Here is a 17,022-nt window from a genome sequence, read left to right on the forward strand (position 1 = left end):
TACCACTATCGAAACTCAGTATAGGCTTCCTTAACCCTAACGCTCCTGAATGCTACAAAATACTACTTGATATATGCGCTGTTCGTGCATGCATCCCACGTGGTGTGATGACGCAATCGCCCTAATTGATATGTAGGCACGGTTTAAGCTGTGCAGCCGGCCCAAGACCCGTGGCAAAGTGTCGCCGACCGAGTGCTTGGCATGCGAGGGTCTCGGTTCGAATCCCACCCAGAGCAAACAACTTCTTTCCTTCTTTTCTCTCTTTATTCTTTCCTTCTTTCCCTTCCCGTCGCTAAAAAGCCCTTAGGCGGTTAGGGTTAGAGTTACCACTATCGAAACTCAGTATAGGCTTCCTTAACCCTAACGCTCCTGAATGCTACAAAATACTACTTGATATATGCGCTGTTCGTGCATGCATCCCACGTGGTGTGATGACTAATCGCCCTAATTGATATGTAGGCACGGTTTCGCTGGCCAGCGAAGCCCAAGACCCGTGGCAAAGTGTCGCCGACCGAGTGCTTGGCATGCGAGGGGTCTCTGGTTCAATCCCACCCAGAGCAAACAACTTCTTTCCTTCTTTTCTCTTTTATTCTTTCCTTCTTTCCCTTCCCGTGCTAAAAAGCCCTTAGGCGGTTAGGGTTAGGTTTATCTAGATGAGCTGCCAACATACATTGTATCCCCTTAAGTGTGTTAAGGAAAGCTGTTCAAACCGCTACCATACCCTGAAATTTTTGAGGAGAGTGGTCGAGCTGTTAAGGAGAAATCGCAAAATTAAAATATCTAGCAATGTAGTTCAAAATCAGTAAACATGTGCGAAAATTACCACTTTTTACAGTGGCATTAATGCCTGATAGGACACGCTAGATTCTCATGGGGTTTTCCCAGTTATATTAGAGGCAATTTCCATATGTACGCATCGTAAGCCCGTACATCTATTCAAAATCACTCTCATGTGATCAGATTTTAAATACCAGTATATTTACTGGCATACAATGTATGTTTGGAAATCTCAGCCTTTCTTCTGAAAACTTTAACTTTCTACGGCAATTTTGAGCAAAATTTGTTGATTTTTCTTCCCCCTGAAATTCACTTTGGCACCAATGCCCCCTTCCCAAATTCCTGGTGCTGCCACTGCAGAACAATGATAACAATTGGTGGCTATGCTACCAGTTAGTATTAGAAGGATTAGTTCGACAAAGATCAATTGAGAGTTTGGGCCATCTTGAAATAATTTTTTTCTTTATTACATAATGATCATGACAGTAACAAAGAATGACAATAACAAAAAATGTTTATCAGGGGTGTAGTACCACCTTAAGGTCTGATGGGGAATAAATATGATAATAGTTATTTCTGTTAACATTCTCTTTTGTCTTTTATTAACAGGAAATGGAAATCAAGAAAGCAGCAAAACAAAATAATAAACAGGTTGGCAAAATTGGATATCCAGTTGAAATCCATTCCACACATCCCCTATGGAAGACATGACCTTAATCATACAGAGAGTGTGAATTTCAAATTGGCCCCCAACTCAACCAAAAAAGTTGGTAACCATTTGTGTTACCAAATATTGCAGGAAAGGGGTAATTTTTTTGCCAGTAGCGAGGGCAAATTGGCAAAATAGGGGGTATTTAATTTGCACCATCTGCAACATTTGACAGTGAAATCAGCAAAATTGGGGGTATTTAATTTGCACTGTCCACAAATTTGGATAAAAGGGGTCCTTGGGAATCGATTTTGCATGAAAAAGGAGGGTAAATTTGATGAAAAATCATTGCAAAGGGGTCTTTGAAAGATTTGGTAACACACATGGTTACCAACTTTTGTGTTGAGTTAGGGGGACCGGGGTTAACTGAATGACTACATTTGAAATCTGCACCCCCTGTGAGAGATCAAGGTCATGTCTTCGATAAGGCAGGGGCCGATTTACGAGGGGGGGGCGCACCCGGCGTGCGCCCCCCTCTATTTATTGACTAGCAAAGGGCACCGGTAACTTAAAAATACAAAATTGTAAGAAATTAACAAAAAAAGGAACAAATTCGGCCATGAACAGCAAACAATGGGCCAAAACCGTTGAGTTTTCGAGGGGTAACCCCTTTAACACATTTTTTTCGTAAATCGACCAAAAGGCGCCCCTTTATCAAAAATTCCTGGATCCGACCCTGTAAGGGGTGTATGGATTTAAACTTGAATAGCCCAATTGACTTCATTGATTGGCAGAAATGCATCAAGTTATCACTCTATATTTAGCTATAGAAAGTGAAAGCCAATCTTACCTTTGTTGGCCTGTATAATTTCAAAGTATATAGTTTAAGAGATGTCATATTGCATATTGCATAGACTCTATTGGTTCTTTCACATCATGAATATGTTATTGTTAATGATTTTTGAATATTCAATTATCCATTATCTTTTTTCCACAGGCTTGCACAGTATTAGCTAAACAACTCGTAAACCTTAGGAAACAGAAGACAAGAATGTATGGAGCTAGCGCACAGATTTCAAGCATTAATGCACAAGCCAAGGTAAGCATAGCCTTGGGATTTTGTTTTTATTTCTAGAAAATTCTCTGTGGAAAGCACCACCAATATACAATAAGCAAAAAGAATTAAGGTACCAGTTATGTTCACCCCTGTATATCCTAAATAAAGACCGATATATCATAAGTGGAACCAGCAGCCAATAGCTGCACCTTTTAGTTAGAATTTCAGACCTCATTAGTTGATATTGTTCAAGAAATGAAGACACAACGATCCAAAAACCCAACGGAGCTGCCCATTCAAAAGTTGCAGTTTGCTCCATATACTTGCCCTATTGATTTGTACACAACGCGTCCTCGAACAAGAGAACTAGCGCCGTGCTTCCATTGATTAGCATGTAAAAAACTAGCGCCGTGCTTCCATTGATTAGAACACCAAAGTGCAACTTTTGATTTTGTTTCTTTCTTAGGTTTCAGATTATTTATTTATTTATTTCAACTTTTTATTTCAACTTTCTTTATACAGGGTAGCTCCTTCAGTGTAAGAGCACTGTTATTCTTGGAGGCCCTGTGACATACAGGGTGTAATTTAATTAAATATTACACAATATTACAAGAAAACATACAAAACCATTATAAAGAAATTACAACAATCATGAAAAATTATATGAAAGTGAAAATCAATGAACAGTGGGGTTTGTGAGAGCTCTTGATTTAAATTCACTTAGGCTCAAGGAAATATAATTATTGCGAGTGTCAACATCAATAGAACTATTCCACAAATTTGCTGCTCTCACCTGAAACAATCTCTTACCAGAGTTATTGTTAAATTGAGGAACAACAAGTGAATTGGAGGAAGTACCTCTTGTGTTATGATCATGAGTGAATTTGGTAAATGAAAATTTGGAACAAAGATAATCAGGAGCTCTACCAGTAAGGCACTTATATAACATAATAAGAATATGATTATTCCACCTATTATCTAGTTTGAGCCACTTGAGAAGACATCATTGAATCAATATTAGTTCTGATATCAGCAGAAAGAATAATTCTGGCAAGGTTGTTCAAGAGGATTTGTAACTTGCTTGACAGAGTAAGAGAGCAGTTGGACCAAACTTGACTGCAATAATCAAAATGAGGCATGACAAGAGAATCAGCAAGTTTTTTGAGAATATAATTGGGAAGATAATTTACTGTTTCTTTAATTCTTAACCAATTTCAACAAAGGGCTTAAATCAGAGCTTAAGACTACAGGTATTGGCTGCTTGTTTTAATTTTAACATATTTGTTGTTGTTTAGGATATACAGGGGTGAACATAACTGGTACCTTAATTATTTGGCTTACAGCACATTTGTATTATATTTGCCATTGCCAATAGGTGCTCTGTTAATTCACCAGGGCACTTTGACGCCCCTCTCGATCAATATTTCTGGTTGAGAAACTTGTGTGTAAATTTTGTGTTTGACTTAAGGGGGTACTACACCCCTGTGGTAAATTTGTGACTATTTTCGCATTTTTATCAAAAAATAATAATACACTGGTAACCAAAGTTATGTCTATTATTGGGGCAAGGATTCCAATTACTACACTGAAATTTCAGTGACTTACAACAAGCGGTTCAGTATATATGATAGGAAATGAGGTACATCCTAGCGGTACCTTATTTCTTATAATAAATAACGAACCGTTTGTCTTGGGTCACCGAAATTCCAATGTAGTAATTGGATTCCTTGCCCCTATAATATAAATAACTATTGTTACCAGTATGTTACTAGTTTTTGAGAAAAATGCAAAAATAGACAAACATTTATCGAGGGTAGTACCCCCTCAACCTACAGAATCTGTGAAACTGTCCAATGTGTCAACATCGTAGAATCACAGGCAGAATGTTCCAAAATACATTTCAATTTTAAACACATTTCAACAGATTCTAGGGTACTAATTTTGACACAAAATTAAAATATAATGTTGTCAGTCATCCATGAGAAGTTTAAATTGAGGGTGTCAGTTGAGGCATATATTACAGAGAGAAATCCACTCATTTTAATCGCCTTCTTGCATACAGGGTGTCCCAAAGGTCTCATTACCATTTTGAATTGTTATATCTTACAATAGAATTTGCCGAGGGGAAATCAAAATATTTTTACAGTAGGTAAATGAGCTTATTTAAAGGGGTGTGCCCTGATTGACAGCCTCATCGTCCATTTTTCTTCATCAAAACTAAGATTGGGCTATTCCATATAAAGTCCACACTACCCCTGTGGAAGATTTAGCTAAAGTCTTCCACAGAGGGAGTATAGTTTCAAATAGAATAGACAGTTGGGAAGCTTCCATTTGAAATACTGTAGATATTGTAGATAAAAGATACAGGTAAAACCCTAATACAGAGGGAGTAAGTGTTTCAAAATGATTAACCCTGACCAATTATATTTGAAAAATATACTCCCCCTGTGGAAGATATTTCCAAAATCTTCCACAGGAGTAGTGTGGATTTTAAATGGAATAGCCCATTTTGGTATCAGAAGAAAGCTCATTATTTGTCTCATAAGCCTAGTTAAATTAAATGCCCACAATTATACAGGGTGAGTCAAAAAAACTGCAATAGGACAAAGAATCAATTTTTACCCGAGAACCAAGTTGGACTTTCCCATTGTTGAAAGTTTGTATAAATGCCACACTCAATAATCACCTTTTCGTGAAAAAATGAAGTGAAGTGAATCGTAACAACTACCGTTTAATTTTTATGAGTCTTTTTGCTGTGGTACCCAATTTAATTGGCGGTATTTGTCCACGAGGCACAATGTATTATGAATGAGAACACACAATGAAAACAGAACATGAAAAGATTTGACCCTGCATCTTTAAGTTTTGTTTACACAAAGTGTACACCATATCGTTATGAATTCGGCAGACGGCCGAATCCGGATTCGGCTTTTGGTAAATTCATTTTACACATATGCATTACCGTACTTTTGAATTAGAGAACAAGGGATCAATGTTGTACATAAAACGGAGATCAGATGATAACAGCATAATAAGTAATAAAAAGTGGGCGGCATACAGGGTTAGCTAACGGTTAAAAATTCGATATGCTGCCCTCTATAGATAAAGCATTGATCCCTGGTTCTCTAATTCAAAAATAATGCATACGTAACATAAATTTACCAAAAGCCGAATCCGGATGCGTCTGCCAAATTCATAACGATATGTATCAAAAGTCTTAAATGCCAAATTAATTTGTTAATTGTTTGGACCACCCTGTATACATGTACTCAGATAGCCATAACCATAATGGTAAATGATAATGGATCTATTTTGCTATTCTATGTAATAACCATACACCCCCTGTTGAAGATTTCACTGCCATTTACACCTTACATTCAAAGCCAGTTAAAGAATGATGTTCTATGAAATTTGAGCTCAAAATCCAGTTGATTTTTTACAAGTTGCCCTAAAATTACACAATTTGGTTTGGAATTCCAAAATCTTCCACACCTTTTTCATTTTAAAAATGGTTGGATCTGGATTAATTTAAACTGTTGAATTTGGTGGGGATTGCAAATCTTCCACAGTGGGGGTGTGGTTTTCAATTGGAAGAGTCCAGGCATAAGGGTGAAGGCCAGCCTTTTAATTCTTTCCACCTGATCAACTGCCTAATGAAGACTTGCCTTATTACCCAGACTTTTTTTATCAGATGAATGTACTTTGTTAGCAAAAAGCAAGCTAGTCTCCGTCCCCAGACGGCTTGTGCTCATTTGTCACTAAGCAAACCGTCTGGCCACATGCTCAGGTATAAGATCTATTTGTAACCACCCACTTTCCTATATTAGCGTCAGTGCATAGGCAAGACTTATGCAGGCACCCAGGCTTTATAAACCCCGGTTGCCCAGTTTTGGCTCCTGGTTTGTCCAATATATTACACAATAAACAATAGGACCGGGAACCATCTTTGGGACCGGGGGCTCATTTTAGCTCCCAGTCCAGGTATACTTTTAAATATAAAAAAATAAGGCCTATGCATAGGAAAGGGGCAGCCCCCCAAGTGGAACACCTTTCCCCCTCTTGTCCACCTATTGGATGCTGACCACATCATATTTTAGATATTTAGGCCTTTTTTGACAACTTTTGATCTTTATCATCAAATTTTGCTGTATTATTTTTTTGACAAGCAGCTCATTCTACATAATTTATTGATTGCTTCACACTCGTAGTGTTTTAGGTCTAAAGGTGTATTGTCAATTCCCATTTTAGCCATATTTCCGTTTAAGGCAACAAACATTTTTTTGTTTTTTTATGCTGTTTTTTGGTTGAATTGATTGTATACATTTACAAATATCATTGGTAATTTTTTAAATTAATTTTTAGTTAATTATTATTGTTATTTGTTTTTGTTGGTTACTGTGGAGAATGCATTTATCTTGATATGCTTCACAAAGTCTCACTAATTACACAGTAGCTTTTATAAAAACCTTGGTAACCATGGCAACTAATGATGTTAAATGACAAATAGTTGAGCGTGAGTATGAGTACTCACTGATCAATCAGGCAGCAGCAGTTCCATTCATATCAAGTTATTGGTTGAATGTGACTATTACCAATGACTGATCAGGCATCAACAGTTAATCAAACAATTGATGCATCGAAGCAAAATGGGTAGCAAAGATAAATTTGAAGCAAAAACTGTTTAAGTGTTTTTGGTTTATTGACTTACATCCTTATTTTTTAATTTTGTAGTATAAAAACTGTCCAGATGGGTTAATTTAATGGTTTCTTGAATGTATTAAAGCATAACAATTTCTCGGTGTGTTTGTCTGTGGGGGGGGGGGGGGTGTTGGGGGTATTTATGAAGGTGTGTGTTTGGGGTGTGTGTTTAAATTTGGCACTTGCCTGTTGACAGATGGGGTATTCAATCTGAAAAATACGCACCCTTGGACTAGATTGTAGAATTCTGACCAAACTGAAAGGCATTCTAGCCATTCCAAATCCAACAATTTCTTATCAAAACTATGGAAAATTTTAAGTAAAATTTCCCCGGGCCATATGGATTTCAACGTGTACCTTTCACATTTGTCAGTTTTTATTTTAACATTGAAAATTTATTGGATTGATGGCCACGTACTTCAGCAGAAATTGAAAAAGAAATGTGATCTTCATTGGGGGATTTCTAATGGAATAATAACACAATGATATTGATTATAAGTATGTTTGGCAAGTATAGGATCACAGCTGTTGTGATTGACTGTATATGTTATGAGTTTATTTTTTTCCCTTTTTCTGTATAAGTTAATCATGCAGTTAACAAAAATATCTAAATTTAGTGCCCTCGAAAATGTGAATCAAGGCCTGTGTAGGACAGCAATGATGTACCGTGAGTCATACTATGGGGTGGGCACCGAGCATGATTAGGGGGCGGGCACTGGACATGATGATTGGGGGGAGCACAAGCTATTTTGGCAATTTTCTCATATGGGATTTCTAAATATCTAAATCAACCCATGCTCCTATGTCGCTACGTCACTGTAGGACAGGGTTTCTTTGTAACCTTTTATGACGATGACTGAGCTGAATTTTTTTTTCTTTCTTTATTTTCTTTGCAGTCAATGCAGTCAACAGCAGCTATGGCTACAGCAATGGGCAGTACAGCTAAGGTAATATGCAATGTAATGTAGTATAAAGCTTATTTCATATGCACTGGCTTTTTTTATTTATTGTTATTTGTCCCAGATAATTAATTATCTGAAGATGGCACTACCAGCATACCACTTTTGTAGTGGCCAGATTTTTTGATTTTTCACCCCTGTGCAACTTGAAAATTGACCTATGACCTGGCACACAAATCTGTCAGGATTTTTTAGCCTAACTTGTAACATGGCTGCTACTTGATCAGATGTGTAGTTTTTTAATGAGTTATAGAGAATACAAGTTTACCAAAAATCATTTAGGGGTGGCGCAATAATTATGTGTACCCCGGGTGGTGAATTATAGGGGGAAAGGGGAAGCATTTTTAGCAGTTGAAAAGTGAGGGGGGTCAAGCAATTTTGGCAGGTCGAAGGGGTGGGGGAGCGGTTTTTGGCACAGATATTTGGGCAACGTTTCTATATTACGCTCTAAAAAGGAAAACATTAGGAACATGTTCAAAACGGGTGGACAAAGATTTTTTGGCACAGCAAAAGGAGGGGGGTCAACCAATTTTTGGCAGTCCACTTTGATAATTCATCACCCGGGGGTACACATAATTATTGCACATCCCCTTACATGTCTTTTTCTTTCTTCTTTATATATAGGCAATGGGTTCTATGAATAAAGCAATGAAACCAGAACAAGTCATGCAGAATATGAGGCAGTTTGAAATGGAATCAGAAAAAATGGCCATGAAGGAAGAATTAAGTAAGTTTTTGGAGCGATTACCGAATAGGGTGCAACTGCACTAGCCTTATTACAAGACTGCCCTACCCCAACCCTAAACCCTAACCCTAAACTCTGTGAATTAGGACTGTACTCAAGTCTAGCAAGTTGCACCCTATTCGGTAATTTTACCAAGTTTTCAGTCATTTATATGATCGTGTTTAATATCTTCCACACAGGGAGTGCGAATTTCAAATGGATTTAAAGGACTGGTGACTCCCATGTAAAATCTACACCCCCTGTGTGGGAGATTAATTAAGTCATGTCTTCCATAGGGGGTGTATGGATTTTATAAACTGGAATGGCCCAATGCACTGTTTTACATAGGGGGAAATTCTAAATGAATCTACTGAATCTATGGAATTTATATGATTTTTGACCTTTGTTTAACAGTTACCATAATTATTTGAACTGGTTCTTAAAGGTGTGTGACTCAATTGACAACCTCCCCTCCAGTGGCGTAGCCAGGGGGCCAGCTGTGAGAAGTAGTGCCCTCACCAGCCATCCTGATATTTAAGATTTTTAGGCCTTTTTGTATTCTCTTTAAATCACACTATTTTGTGGTAATAGAATAGAATGCACCTCACCCATTATTTACCTTTTTACTGCTGAGGACACATTATTTTGGTACAAAGGATAATGCATTACCCGTTATTTCTTAATTACATTAAGAAACTATTGATGATAGACTGATTATTATTTCATAAAGTTCATTAATAAAGAACTTTATGAAACTAAACACAAGCAGAAAAGTGTAGTAATCAGGATATGAGTAAAAAATTCCAATTTGATCAGTTGATTGAGTGATTGATTGATTGATTGGATAATTTGTTGATTGCTTGCTTGATCATTAGATTGCATGACAGATGACTGGTCAATTAATTGATTGATTGACCAATAAGCTGATTGATTGGTCAATTGATTGATTTATGATTGATCAATGATTTGATAAGTTGATTGATTGATTATTTGATGATTCATGATTGTTAAATTTGTCATAATTGATAGTTATTTGATTGATGTGTTTATGATTAATCAATCAATTAATTGATACCACCTGTATTTCATTACCTATTCAGTTGATGACACATTAGACAGTATATTTGATGAATCAGGAGACGAGGAGGAGCAGGATGCCATTGTCAACCAGGTCTTAGATGAAATTGGTATTGAAATATCAGGAAAGGTAAGACACTCAAAGGGCATGGCTAGTGGTCAGGCCTCCTAAGCCATCAGGCTTAAGACCAATTGTGACACGATCTGGTCCATGGGGGCCAAAGGCGGCAAATTTGAAACTGAGATATGGAGTAAATAAACAATAAAATACATAAGAAAATAGACATAAAAAACTTCATAACTTTAGAACGAAGTATGCTAGACCTTTGGTGTTCTCAGTAAATGATAACCTATTGTATGTTTATAGAATGTAATAGTTACAGTAACTGAATTTTCAAAAATGCCTCCTTTGGCCCCCATGGACCAGATTGTGTCACAATTAGTCCTATATACCAGTGCTTACAATTTCACATCGTACATCACCTAGAAAGATAATCAATCAAATGGATCGAATTGGTAAGGCTAGCCTGATGGCTTAGGAAGCCCGAGCAGTAGTAGCCAAGATTTGAGAAATTGGACCAAAGAGATTAGACCCAAAGAGACCTGACTTTTTAAAGTTAAATGCTCTGCATGCTAGCCATAGGCCTCAACATAAAAAGTCCAAGTTTTGAGGCATTTTCTCAAAATATCAAGAGCTATCTCAAGAACTGCTGAACCAATACTAGGCTTGTATGTACTCATTTTAAAACATTTTTCATGCTGATTCCAATTATGATAATGAAAATTTATATTTCTGAAATTTTTGAATTAAAAAAAAAAAAAAATTGAAACTTGTCGTCTGCAGTTGACACCCACGTGGAGAGAGTTAGTATGATTTGCCAAACCATTCCATACATTTGGACCTGTTGTCAAAATTGATTTCCCCTTTGCAAGGGTATTTGAAGATCATCCTTATTTATGGTGTTATTTTATGATTTTTCTGATGAATTGTATAAATATTTAAAGATAAAGAGAGTGGTAACATACCATGTTTATATTTGTATATAAAAATAGCAACTATTGAGTATGTTGAAACTATTGAACAAAGGTTTAGATGGGCACAAGTACAAACTGTTTGAAATAGTTCTTAAATCACAATTTTGAAGATTAAGATATTCTTCGTTGGCGATTCCCCATAACAGCAACCCATAATTTTAATATGGCTGAACCAGTTAGTAATATAATTGAAACATTGTATTCTTTGGTAAAAAACAATTTGAGCTTGTTTAAAATGCCAATATTTTATATGATATAATTTTTATGCAGAATATTGATTTAATGAGATTAAAAAAAGTGCTGATTAAAGAAAGTGATCTTTTGCTTCAAAATAACATCTCACTCACTTGATGTTGGATCGAGATACTACTTTTATTTTATAAAAATTTGATATGATTAAAAATTCGACGTAAATTACTGATTTTATTTCATAAAAAAGTTCATATTCCTTATTATTTTCTTTTTATATGAGTTTGTATTTTAATGCAATTGGTCACATTTGCACTTTAATTTGACATGACATGTGTTGAACATATTTCTTAATTTAATCTTGCACAGCTGGTACTTTAATATTGAAAATTAAACATACATATTAAATTTGTTTGTTCACTTGTATTGAAAATTAATTACCAACAACATTGTCATAACAGAAGAGCACCATAACAACATCAACTAGAGATAATTTGCGCTCACAGAGCGCAGACAATCGCCAGGCATGTAACCCTTTAATGACCTTTTGATCTGACCTTTAACCTTAATGTTTAACAGGTCACAAGGTTTGTTGTCATCAAAATTGAGCCTCGTACCCATTGCAGATGTCCAAAAAATGCATTTCTAAAATTTGACCTCTGTATGACCTTTGACCTGACCCCTGCAAAATGTTCCCCTGGTCATGAGATCTGTTATCACTGAGTTTGAGCCCCATACCCCTTACAGATGTCCAGAAAAAGAAATTATAAGATTTGACCCCAGATAACCTTTAACCAGACCCCTTCAAAGTGTTCCAATATATTCCCCTGGTCATCAAGTTTGTTGTCACAGAGTGTGAGTCCCGTACCCCTTACAGATGTACAGAAAATGCATTTCTAAAATATGACCTCTGCTGACCTTTGACCTGACCCCTGTAAAATGTTCCCTGGTCATGATATTTGTTGTTAACGAGTTTGAGCCCCATATCCCTTATGGATGTCGAGATAATGCAATTGTAAGATTTTACCCCTTAATGACCTTTTGACCCCAATTCTTTGTACAACTTTTAGACACTGGCTAAAGGCGATGCAGGTATGCAAGTGACGTCATTGTATTATGTAATTTGTGGAAGAAGAAGCATTTTTAGTGAAAATCACATTTTGGCCATAATGACCTTTGGATGACCTTTGACCTCGAGTTGGTCATGTAACATTTGTGCCCCTACCCAATGGTCCTTGTGACCAAATATGGTTACATTGGCCTAAAGCATATGGCTACAATGGCTCGTTAAAAGTTTGACAGAAGAAAGAAAGAAAGAAAGAAAGAAAGAAAAAGAAGAACTGACTAAAACAGAACACTCAAGAAATTGGAAATTTGCGATTGTAAAAACATTTTCTTTTTCAACGGGAAAAAATAAGCAAACTATGATGCTATTTTACAAGTTTCGCCATCAAGCAATTATTACAGGCAATTTTAAAAAGAGCTTTTTTACTAGAACTCAGTTTGGGAAAAAAGGGTTGATCCTTCATGTAATTATTTTGTGTAAGCTAATCGTAACCCGAACCCTAATCCGAACCCGAACCCTAAGCTTAACTCACTTAGTCTATAGAACTCACTTTATTTAGTCAGGACAAGATCATGTGAGGTGTCACATGTTTTATGACTTCAAATACTGACTTGTATTTCAAATCAGATGCATGTCATGCATTTCCTTCGTATTGTTGTCAGTAAATCCTAATTTCGACATTACTTCAGCAAAAAAATATTCCTATATCGAATTAAAAGACTTTCTTGGAAAAAACAAATCACTGTGGCCTGATGGGATCATAGTAGTTGACCCACTTCCGCCCGGTCTGACCTTGCTTGAGGGCGCTTTTCACTATCTTCAACAGGTTCGATTCACTAAATTTACGACATCTTTATGTGATGACCTCAATCACATGGGCCAAGTAAGAGTTGATGGAAATTAGTCATAACCGATCGTTCCTTGCCTCACTTTGTTAAGAGCAAGCTAACAAAATTTGTCATAGGTTTGCGTTGCTAATACCAGAAACCGTGAATTTAGTGTCACCCCCCTGGCTTGAGACCTACAACTTTCTTTGGTTTCGTCACACTCCTCTCTCACTAATTGTGATTCAGAGGAGTACCCAAATATTTTTGCAAAATTTTAGAGAATTTCTTTATAAATTCTGTAATGTGCTAGTTTATTTTCTAGAATGAAATTCAGCATATATATTCTATGGTGTTTTCAGCATGCATTTAAAACATTTCAATCTAGTACTATTTGCCAGACTACTAGGACCATGCCTACCGAATATGACAATACAGGGCAGCAGGAAAACCAATTACCAGTGGCAGCACCATGGGGGAATTCCCCAGTCTGAACTCTTACCCCCTGTTTCCCCAGTAAAAACCAAAATTTACTTAAAAGTACCACTTTTTATGCTAAAAATTGTTGATCCCCCGAAATTCATTTTGCCCCCCCCCCCCCATTCCCCCAAATCTTGGCACCACCACTGCCGATTACACAGTACTATAGATTCCATACCACCAAACAGAAATCTTGTTGAGGATTTGACACAATTGGTATTATTGGCAGCTCATGTCTGATGTGCTCTAATGTTCCACAATAAATACTGTCCAAAGGTTCATACCCCACCCTTAACCCTTGGCAAAAACCATACCCTAAACAGGTAACACGTGTCTGTATTCAGTCACACCCTAAACAGGGATTTTATGCCTTGCCTAAAATTTTATACCCTAAATTTCATTTCCGCGTATTAGCAATTGCAATTTTGCTACCCTTTTTTTTCCAATTTTCAGGGATGCAAGTTTTCCTGCTTTTCCAGGAATTCGGGCTGTTATGCACTTTTTCAGGCTTTTCCTGCAAAATCACTTCAGGCACCTTGCATCCCTGAATTTTTCATGTTTTTGACACCCTAAACACGATACGCGCGTATCGTGCCTACCCACGAAAAGCTGCCCTTATTCTGCGTTTTTATTATCACAGATGGTGTACAGGCCACAATGGGAGTGAACCCCCCGGATGGGCTACTATGTATGGTAGCCAGGTGTTGTGATTTTTAAGCTCAATGAGCTACAGCAAGTAGCCTGTTCATTTCCACCCTTTGATACAATAGGAAATAGGAAAAGTGATCATGCCCGGGAATTGAACCCAGGACCTTAGGGACCATTCACAAACACTTGTTAGGGGGGCTGATGCAAAAAAATTTCATCACACATTTTTTTTGGCCCCCCCTTACAGACCTCAAAATTTCAGGGCCCCCCTTTTTGACATGAAGATTATGGGTTAACCCCATAGAAAAGCATATAAACTTTTTTTTTTTTTCTTTTTCCAAGGAAAATTTGTGGTCATTTTTTTCAGGGCCCTCCCTTAGGTGGGTCAAAAAATTTCAGGCCCCCCCTTTTTTTGCTTTAGGCCCCCCTAACAAGTGTTTGTGAACGGTCCCTTAGGTGTCATAATAACATCTTTATTCAACAAGTGCTTCTTCATAACTTATCATTTTTGCTGATACCTTGTATCTTTTTGTGTATATTCTTTACATAGGTTTCAGAAGCACCCTCAGCGTATGGAGGATCCTTACCATCACAGGGAGCGAAGGCAAAAGACCCCAAGGACGCCGAATTAGAAGCACAATTAGCAAGGCTAATGAAGGAATGATGAACATTTTTAGCTTGTATATATTTATATATCATATTTTGTAATTATTTACTAGAGAAACTACATTGAATAAGACATTGTAAACTCTGGAATTTTTTACTTGGAAGAGATCCCAGGGAAGACTATTAACCCAAGATGGTGTCATTTTTGTTGGCATATTGTTCTTCTCAGTGAGCTGGTGACATCAAGGCACAATTCACTGGGAACAGCTTCACGTTTTCATTTTATGCACCGCTGGCCTGAAGGGGGGGGGGGGGGTTCGTAATGGAATGAGGGTACAGGGATGTGCGGCAGATTCTGTGGTGCTTTTTTGGCCATTAAGTTTAAAATTTGAGGTGCATTTCAGCCATTTTGGTTTGTTGATGGCCCTCAATTTCATGAAAATTTGGTTTAAGAAAGGTTGTTTTTTTTAATTATGTGAAATTTTCCAATAAATTGGTTTAATTTTTGGGTCTGTTTTCTGTCAAATTTGGTTTAAAGTCAGGTATTTTACTATTTTTACGTAGCCCTAGCTGTACATCCCCACCCAAACCAAAAGTTGAGAACCCCCAGGGTGTTGGCATACATTTACAGATGCCACATAGATGCATGTGCGATACAGCTTCCTTAATGTGTTGATATCACTCACCAATAAGAGCGGATATTTGTCTAGATCAGTGGTGAGGTGATGAAAAAACACCTTGTTCTACGGGCCCGACCGATCCAGAATTTGCGTTTTGAGATTTGTTTTGTCAATTTTGCTAAAATCATGTAAAATCAGCCATTTTTTGCCCAAAATTTTAATTTTTGGCTAAATATTTTAGAAAATATGTTTGCAAAAAAATGTCAGATTTGTCAGATTTTGGTGAAATTTTAGGGTAATTTCAGCCTCCAGAAAAAAAAAAACCGACCGACTGACCGACCAACCCTACTGAAAAGGTCTGTCCGCACGTAGAACAGGGTTATTTTTTGTCTTCTGATGGAGAAATGTGACTTTAATTTGTTATTTTTTGTGGAAACATTCAAGGCAGATATTGTGCATCTATAGGCAGGCTTCCATATAATATGCATATTATTTATTTAGTATATGTAGGCAGCACACCACCATAAGATTTGGCTGCCAAAAAGTGAGGTAAATATCGCATTTAAGACAAAACCATTATGATATGCTAATTAGGGCAGTGGCGTAGCATGGGTCATCATATTGGGCGGGGGCACCGACCATGATTGAGGGGCATTTGGTCTGATTGGGGTACCCAAGCCATTTTTTGGCAATTTTCCTATGGGGTTTTCTAAATTTTGCAATCAATTGGGGGGGCTATGACGCTATGCCACTGAATTAGGGTTAGGGGTTATTAACCCTAACCCCCATAACCCCTGATCCTAATTAGCATATTATGATGGTTTGTCTTAAATGAGACATCTACCAAAAGTGAAACCGGGAGTGAAATCCCAAAAATAATCCTTGTAAACCTTAGATATTGAGCTTATTTGTTTAATTTTTTGGCAAATATGTGTCTGAGATATGTTTGTTTGATGCCTGGTGATGGCATACTGAAACTGGAATGGTTTTGGTGAAATTATGTGCAGAAAAATAAAGTTGTGGTATCAAATCAGGAATATTTGCTTCATTACGGTGGCTGTGCCCACCAAATTTCATGAACCTGCAATAATTGGGTGATTTGACCCCAAATGACCTAAAAGTGAATACAAATATTTATTGAGTCAGGTGCAGTGGCGTAGCGTGAGTCATCACATTGGGGCACCGACCATGATTGGGGGTACCGGATCTGATGGGGGGGACAAGCCATTTTTTTGCAATTTTCAGTATGCCCCCCGTGCCCCTATGACACTACCCCACTGGTCAGGTGTATTATTGTATGTATACCATCTTGGAGACATCGCACACATGTACCATACCCCACCACTCCTTTTTTAATCTTCATGTATTTTTATTATCAAAACAAAGAAATCACAGAGAAATCACATGGAAAAAACAAAAAAAAGCAGCATACAAAAATAGATTACAGTGGTACAACTAAAACATTATACAAGTGAAAAACTAGAAATACCCCACCACTCCTTACTCCAGGCATGAGAATTTTCAGGTTTAAACCTGAATTCGTTTTTTAAACTTTCTTTTAATTTCAGCCCGTTTTTGGCCTTTTTAGCCCAATTTCACACACTTTTTCATGC

At 37.2% G+C, this 17,022-nt stretch overlaps 1 protein-coding gene across 1 annotated transcript in view; it reads left to right on the forward strand.

Moving 5' to 3' along the window:
* LOC140140754 (uncharacterized) overlaps window positions 1–16,442 on the forward strand; it is a 21,319-nt gene extending 4,877 nt beyond the window's left edge. The window contains exons 3-8 of the mRNA XM_072162496.1: window positions 1,387–1,428; window positions 2,424–2,525; window positions 8,078–8,128; window positions 8,765–8,867; window positions 9,965–10,071; window positions 14,734–16,442. Coding sequence (XP_072018597.1) covers window positions 1,387–1,428; window positions 2,424–2,525; window positions 8,078–8,128; window positions 8,765–8,867; window positions 9,965–10,071; window positions 14,734–14,847 — 519 coding nt within the window. The 3' untranslated portion in view covers window positions 14,848–16,442. The remainder of the gene's footprint in view (window positions 1–1,386; window positions 1,429–2,423; window positions 2,526–8,077; window positions 8,129–8,764; window positions 8,868–9,964; window positions 10,072–14,733) is intronic.
* The last annotated feature ends 580 nt before the right edge of the window (window positions 16,443–17,022 follow it).

The sequence above is a fragment of the Amphiura filiformis genome, chromosome 19, assembly GCF_039555335.1.
Source record: "Amphiura filiformis chromosome 19, Afil_fr2py, whole genome shotgun sequence".
Lineage (NCBI taxonomy): Eukaryota > Metazoa > Echinodermata > Ophiuroidea > Amphilepidida > Amphiuridae > Amphiura > Amphiura filiformis.